This window comes from Rattus norvegicus, chromosome 8 (genome assembly GCF_036323735.1).
Source record: "Rattus norvegicus strain BN/NHsdMcwi chromosome 8, GRCr8, whole genome shotgun sequence".
In the NCBI taxonomy this organism is placed as follows: Eukaryota; Metazoa; Chordata; class Mammalia; order Rodentia; family Muridae; genus Rattus; species Rattus norvegicus.
The window spans coordinates 42,301,291-42,309,247 of NC_086026.1; the positions used below are offsets into that span (position 1 = coordinate 42,301,291).

A 7,957-nucleotide genomic window follows, 5' to 3' on the forward strand; every position below is an offset into this window, starting at 1 on the left:
TTTTTGCATTGATTTGCATGAAGGGAATTAGTTCTGAAGTTCTCTTTCTTTGTAGGGTCTTTGTGTAGTTTAGGTATAGGTGTAACTGTGGCTTCAAAGAACAAATTGGTTAGTGTTCCTTCTGTTTCTATTTCATGGAATAGCTTGAAGAGTATTGGGATTAGTTCTTCTATGAAGGTCTGATAGAATTCTGAACTAAACCCTGGTTGGGGGACTTTCAATGACTACTTCTATTTCTTTAGGGGTTATAAAACTATTTAGATGGTTTAATGGGATTCTGATTTAACTTTGGTACCTGGTATCTGTCTAGAAAATTGTCCATTTCCTCCAGATTTTCCAGTTTTGTTGAATATAAACTTTTGCAGTAGGATCTGATAATTTTTTGAATTTCCTCAGTTTCTGTTGTTATGTGTCCCTTTTCGTTTCTGATTTTGTTAACTTGTATACTGTCTCTGTGCCCTCTTGTTATTCTGTCTAAGGGTCTATCTATCTTGTTGATTTTTCTCAAATAACAAGCTCCTGGTTTTGTTGATTCTCTGTATAGTTCTTTTTTTCTTCTTGGTTGATATCAGTTCTTGGATGAATTTCCTTCTTATTGTTCTAGAGCTTTTAGGTGTGCTGTCAAGCTGTTAGGGTATGCTTTCTCTAATTTCTCTTTGGAAGCACTTAGATCTATTAGTTTTCCTCTTAGTACTCCTTTCATTGTGTCCCATAAGTTTGGGTATGCTGTGCCTTCATTATTATTGAATTCTAAAAAGTCTTTAATTTTTTTATTTCTTCCTTGACCAAGTTATCATTGAGTAGAGCATTGTTATTGAATTCTAAAAAGTCTTTAATTTTTTTATTTCTTCCTTGACCAAGTTATCATTGAGTAGAGCATTGTTTAACTTCCATGTATATGTGGCCTTTCTGTCATTTTTGTTGTTATTGAAGACCAGCCTTAGTCCATGGTGATCTGATAGGATGCATGGGGACTTGTTTTGTGACCAATTATATGGTCAATTTTTGAAAAGGTACCATGAGGTGATATAAGAAGGTATATTATTTTGTTTTAGGATGAAATGTTCTATAGATGTCTGTTAAATCCATTTGGGTAATAACTTTTGTTAGTTTCACTGTGTCTCTGTTTAGTTTCTGTTCCATGTCCATTAATGAGAGTGGGGTGTTGAAATCTCCTACTATTATTGTCTGTGGTGCAATGTATGCTTTGTGTGTTAGTAAAATTTCTTTTATGAATGTGGGTGCCCTTACATTTGGAGCATAGGTGTTCAGAATTGAGAGTACATCTTGGTGGATTTTTCCTTTGATGTGTATTAAGTTTCCTTTCTTATCTTTTTAAATACATTTTGGTTGAAAGTTAGTTTTATTTGATATTAGAATGACTACTTCAGCTTGTTTCTTGGGACCATTTTCTTGGAAAAATATTTCCCAGCCTTTCCCTTTTAGGTAGTGTCTATCTTTGTCACTGAGATGCATTTCCAGTATGCACCAAAATGCTGGGTCCTGTTTACATATTCAATCTGATAGTCTATGTCTTTTTATTGAGGGACGGACTCCATTGATGTTAAGAGATGTTAAGGAATAATGATTCCTATTATTTTTGTTGTTAGAGGTGGAATTATGTTTGTGTGGCTCTCTTCTTTTGGTTTCATTGCAGGGAGATTACTTTCTTGCTTTTGCTAGGGTGTAGTTTCCTTCTTTCTGTTGGAGTTTTCCATCTATTATTCTTTGTAGGGCTGGGTTTGTGGAAAGATATTATATACATTTGGTTTTGTCATGGAATATCTTGGTTTCTCCATCTATGTTAATTGAGAGTTTGCTAGATATAGTAGCCTGGGCTGGCAGTTGTGTTCTCTTAGGGTCTGCATGACATCTGCCCAGGATCTTCTGGCTTTCATAGTCTCTGGTGAGAAGTCTGATATAATTATGATAGGTCTGCCTTTATACGTTACTTGACCTTTTTCCCTTACTGCTTTTAATATTCTTTGTTTTGTGTGTTTGGTGTTTTGACTATTATGTGACGGGAGGAATTTCTTTTCTGGTCTAATCTATTTGGAGTTCTGTAGGCTTCTTGTATGTCTATAGGCATCTCTTTCTTTAGGTTAGGGTAGTTTTCTTCTATAATTTTGTTGAAGACATTTATGGGCCCTTTAAGTTGGGAATCTTCACTCTCTTTTATACTTATTTTTCTTGGGTTTGATCCTCTCATTGTTTCCTGGATTTCCTGGATGTTTTGTATTAGGTGCTTTTTGCATTTTACTTTATCTTTGATGGCGTGTCAATGTTTTCTATGATATCTTCTGCCTCTGACATTTTCTCTTCTATCTCTTGTATTCTGTTGGTGATGGTTGTGTATATGACTCCTGATCTCTTTCCTAGGTTTTCTATCTCCAGAGTTGTCTCCTTTCGTGATTTCTTTATTGTTTCTATTTCCATTGTTAAATCCTGGATGGTTTTGATCAATTACTTCACCTATTTGGTTGTGTTTTCCTATAATTCTTTAAGGGATTTTTGTGTTTCCTCTTTAAGGGCTTCTACTTGCTTATCTGTGTTGTCCAATATTTTTTTAAGGGGGGTTATTTATGTCCTTCTTAATGTCCTCTATCATCATCATGAGATGTGATTTTAAATCTAAAGCTTTTTCAGTGTGTTTGTATATTCAGTATTTGCTTTGGTGGGAGAACTGGTCTCTGATGTTTCCAAGTAGTCTTGGTTACTGTTGCTTAGGTTCCTGTGCTTGCCTCTTGCCATCAGGTTGTCTGTGGTGTTAGCTGGTCTTGCTGTCTCTAACAGTAGTTTGATCCTCCTGTAAGTTTGTGCATTAGCACTCCTGTAGACCTCTTTTCTTTCAACCATATCTGGGAACAGAGAGTTGCTCCTTGGTTTGTGTCCTGAAGTCTCCAGGTGGGTCACTTGGAGCAGAAGAGTTGTTCCTTCCTTCTGCTCTCAGGTGTGTCAGGGCTCCTGATGACTGGATTTTAGTTCTGGGCACAGCCAGAAACTGGAAGGTTCCTGCTGCTGACTGCTCCTATGTTCTTTGTTTTGTGCATTTGGTGTTTTGACTATTATGTGATGGGAGGAATTTCTTTTCTGGTCCAATCTATTTAGAGTTCTGTAGGCTTCTTGTATGTTTATGGGCATCTCTTTCTTGTCCAGGACAAGAAGGCATTTTTAATAAAGTGGAAAATTATCTCTCAGCTTCAGGCACACTGCTGTATAATCTACTTTCTCACTGGTCTCAACTCATGGCTTGAGACCCCTATAGAAGTTTCATGTCAGATATCCTTTCCTGCTTGGGATCCTTCTCTAAGGGTTCTTCAGGGAAGCTGATACATGGGAATCTCCAGAATTCCACAGACTCCTCCTACAATCCCATGCCTTTAGTTTATAGCCCCAAAGACAGATGGCAGAAGATCCTTATCTTTTTGTATCTCTAGTACAGGTTCTTTCCATACACCAACCCTCTCTCAGCCTGGCAGAAGCATCCATGAACAAAAATGAAGAAAAGCCCAATTACACATTTCATTTTTTATCATAGACATCCTTTTTCAGAATCTCAGTGGTACATGCTTTAACCAACCAGATCCCCCATAGCTCCCAGGGACCAAATCACCATCCTAAGAGTACACTTCCTAAGACCTATGGCTCCAGCCACATATGCAACAGAGGATGGCCTTATAGGGTATCAATGACAGGAGAGGCCCTTGGTCCTCTCAAGGCTTGATGCCTTAGTGTAGGGGAATGTCAGGATGGGGAGGTGGGAGGGAGTGGGTGGGTGAGTGGTGGAACACCTCATAGAAGCATGGAGAGATAGCAGGTTTCTGAAGGGGAAACTGGAAAAGGGGATAATATTTGAAATGTAAATAAAAAACCCGATAAAACAAAAAAAATGTTAAAAAAAGAAGGAGGGAGAAAAACAAGAGAAAGAATTAATAAAATCTTCAGCTACAATGGGGAAGGTTATAGGTCTTAGTGAGGAAGCTACAACTGTTGGTTTGGTAAACCTACATGATGGACATGGTAAATGGCCCTGTCAGCTTGCCTTCTAAATAACTGTGTCTGTCTCCATTAATCAGTTCTGCTGCCTACTTCTGTCTGAAAGCTTCTTCTTGCAGTGGTGAGTGGTAGCTGAAGAGACTCATAACTTGTCATTAGAAAGCCACGAAAAGAATCTGTCACCACTTCCAAGGCTAAGGGAATATTGCAGAAGAGAGTTTGGGAAGACTAGGAGGGCTCAAGGTTGGAGTGGAGTACTGGGAAGTGCTGTCTTCTGAGGATGATATGACTAATGCATTTCTTGAACTCAGGGCTGTTGTGTTTACCGGAGGAGGGGCTCATGTGGCCCTATCCTTCTCTGAGGGTAGTGGCCATAAGATTAGTGGTTGAGGGGGAAAGGAGAGGTATCTCTTCATGGCTGTAAATAACCTTTCAGAGACACTCCTCCAAGCAACTCTCATTAAACTCATTAAGATCACACACACACACACACACACACACACACACACACACACACACAACCACACACGCGCGCGTGCACGCGAACGTGAAAGTAGAGATGGGAAGTGAGTAACGGGATGAATATGATCAGAATACATTATATACATGTGTGGAAACATCAAAGCAAAGCTGATTATTATGTATAATTATTACATGGTAATAAAAAAATAAAAATTCTGCCACAGAATAGAAGGGAAAGGAAGAAGACATTAAAATTTTTTTAATGATTTCTTTTGTCCTTAGTATCTTGTTATCCAATGTTGAATGTACCTATACTAGGTTTATCAACAACCCAAGCATAGGCTGATATTGGTAAAAAAGGATTTTATTTATTCACTTTTAATTGGTTTTGAAACAAGAAGGGACTCTAGAAAAAGAATGCTTTCCCTGTGACATGTAGAAGGCAGAGCCATGTGTTTGCAGTCCTTTTCTGCAGAGTTAAACTCCGGAGGTCTTTGTAGAGAGGCCATCCCATCACACACATTGTTGGAGCACAGAAAGACAGAAGTGTCTAAAACCTTTCATTGCACATGTCGTGGCCCCGGCAGCATCTGAAGTCCACCAGATAGCTGCCCCATTTTATTTTTTTCACATTAGCACAGTTCTTTAAGCAGCCCATGAATTTTAACCACATGGTACCATCCTCTGCAGAAGAAAGGGAACAGATCAGCAACCTTGGAAGAGGATTCTGTAAATCTACTTCTCCCCAACGCACACTGGTATCTAAAAATCACCACATGTGGTTCATACTCCAGTATTCAGATGTGAAGGATTGGAAGCTGGAGGCTACCCAAAAGAAAATAAATGGTGAGTGGTTTTAAGATTTTACTAGAGGTAGAAAGGCCATCATGAGAGGCTTAGATGCATCTGGGATTACCACTGTGAGAGTTTCTACTGAAAACCTCAATGCCTGGATATCACTGAGGGTAGGAGACTAGTGAAACCATGTAAATCTTACTCATAAGGAGATATAACCAGGGCATATTCCTGACACTGGGCTCTTCTATTTTCATAGCTTGGCGCCATTCATGCAAAACCTTGGGCAGGTACACAAAGAACAGCTTTCATTACCAACCAACTGGTCTCCAGAGTGTATTAACTCCATCTCTTCTGCATTTGACCCCCATCCCCCACCCCAACCCCCGTTCTTTCCAGGATCTTACTGTTGCCTTGAATACCATCCCTGCTTCAGCAGCTACCACCATTTCTTTGTTTTTTTTTTTATCATGGTGCATTATGGGTATTACCAGCTACTTTAGGAGTGAGGTTGTCTACAGTAACCAGAAGTTCCTTCGATCCTTCCCCTCAAGGCCCACACATCCCACTTTCTCTTTCCTGTTTTTGCTTCTTGATCCCACCACTCACTTTTGAAGATTTTTCCAGCCATGCAGGCCTCTTCTACTGTTGCAGTACATATTCCTCTACCTCTGCTGCACTTTTCTCCTGGGAACTGGAGGTGGCACATCCTGCACTGCACAATTTCCACAACTTGAAGAGAGGTGGGAGAGGAGAAGTTACTACCTGCAAAGAGCCTATCCTCTACTTCAAGTGTGAATCCTGCTTACAGCTGGGAGTGTCCTGAACCCCCACACCCATCAAAGCATGAGGATAAGTAAAACCAGAAGGGTGGCAGTTTATGGTCCCAGAGGCCTCAGCTTAGAAGTCTGACAGGGATAAAAAGTGGAAGGCACAAGGGAGAGAGAAACATCAGTGCCAAGATGACCAGGCTAGGGCTTTTTGTACTTACCATTGTTATTTTCATGAATGAGTACTTTATCAGCTGTTCAGGTGAGAGAGAAAGAGAACAATCGTGCAGTTGGGTCTGAGGTTTACCCTCCCTTTGCACCTCTCTTCCCTCAGGGCTCATTTTGCCTTTTATCTTGGATTCTTTTTGAGCCTTTCCTACCACTCTAAACTGTTCATGTCATTTTGTACCATGTTTTTCTTTTATCCTCTCCATCTCTTTAGGGCCTCTGAGAGTCTTCTTCCCACCCCCAAGGGATGTAGCATACACCATTCCTTCTTTAGTTGAACCTTCATGATGGTCTCAGCTGGGATCTGACAGAACATACCTCTGCAATTTAGGAGGTTGCTACTTTCGACTTCGTCATCTGGTCTCTGTGAACCCCACATTCCACTTCCCTAGTCCCTTGTTCTTGCCCTCAGGATGGTCAGTTTCTGTGCTACTTCTTTGTTTTAGCCCTAAAGACAGCCCCACTGCGACTACATCCTGCCAGAAGAGACTGCTCACGGTAGGAATTCCACCTAGCTGTGGTTTGCTTTTAGCTGCCAGTGCCCACCAAGCTCCACTCAACTCCCCCATCTTTGTAGCCATTAATCACAACCATTTCTACTCACGTTTGTTAGCATCACCTGGAAGCGACCCAAAGAAAACTGTTGAAAAAACCAAAAGGTAAAATTCATACTATCTGCAGAATATAATTTTCCAGCCCCCACCTCACAGCTTCTAGGAATCGCTCAGTCTGTTGGCAAACCATCTGCTTCCTCCATTGAGCAGAGAGGGCTTTGGTTAACGTTCATCCCAGCGACCTGATAGAGTATGGGTGGGAGGCATGGCACAGAGGAGCTGCTTTTTCTGCTGGGCTGCCAAGGCTGGCCTTTATCATGGGAGTTCTCACCATTCTTTGATCATGGACATAGCTCACCAACTGGTGACTCTTCATGACTCACCCCTCAAATAGCAGAGTAAGGTCAGGCATCTCAGTAAGTGGGGCTTGAACATTTTGGAGGTGGAAAGGTTCAGGTTAGGACAGGAAGCCCCACTATTTATACAGTGATGAGTCTAGGTTTCTTCAATAGGAGTTAGTGGGGTGGGACACTGAGAAGTGATTGAAAGGCATACCCAGATTCTGGAAAAAACCAGTGACTCTAATGTCTTTTCTTTGTAACTTGGTGGAAGAGAGACTGATGAGGAAAATCTTAGACTTGATTTATTCCAGCCATATCTCTCAGGATTTCTGATATCTAGGTCTTTAATTTTGTCATTATATCTCTCTGTGAAAGGACACAGAATAGATCAGGATTGCTTTCAAAGGGTGGCCTTCACGTCTACATGATGCCTCTGGAGTGATAGTTAACATTTTCTTTGCTGTTCATTGTTAAACCAATAAAGTCTGTGAACCGTTAAAAAAAAAAAAAGAATAGATCAGGATTGGATCAGCAGGGACCAAAGTGTCCTACACCAAAGTACCTGTAAAAGCTGAGAGAATATACAAGAACAAAGAATTAGAATGTAGAAAGGCTGAGAATCCTATGAAATACATGCTTCTTAGAAATGGAGGTGAGTGAGATGGGCTGGAGAGACGGCTCAGTGGTTAAGAGCACTGGTTGCTTTCCCGAAGGACACAAATCTAATTCGCAGCACCCACATGACACCTCACAACTGTCTGTAACTCTGACTCCAGGGGATTCAAGACCCTCATATAGGCATACATGCAGA

At 40.7% G+C, this 7,957-nt stretch overlaps 1 protein-coding gene across 1 annotated transcript; it reads right to left on the reverse strand.

The window, feature by feature from the left end:
* Positions 1-4,801: 4,801 nt before the first annotated feature.
* On the reverse strand, positions 4,802-7,259 carry Pate1 (prostate and testis expressed 1). The gene is made up of 5 exons (NM_001270389.2): positions 7,189-7,259; positions 6,856-6,891; positions 6,245-6,277; positions 5,863-5,985; positions 4,802-5,142 (listed from the first exon to the last, which is right to left on the reverse strand). Exons 1-5 carry the CDS (start codon positions 7,238-7,240, stop codon positions 5,009-5,011), a joined length of 378 nt encoding a protein of 125 aa, NP_001257318.1. The 5' UTR covers positions 7,241-7,259; the 3' UTR covers positions 4,802-5,008.
* Positions 7,260-7,957: the final 698 nt, after the last annotated feature.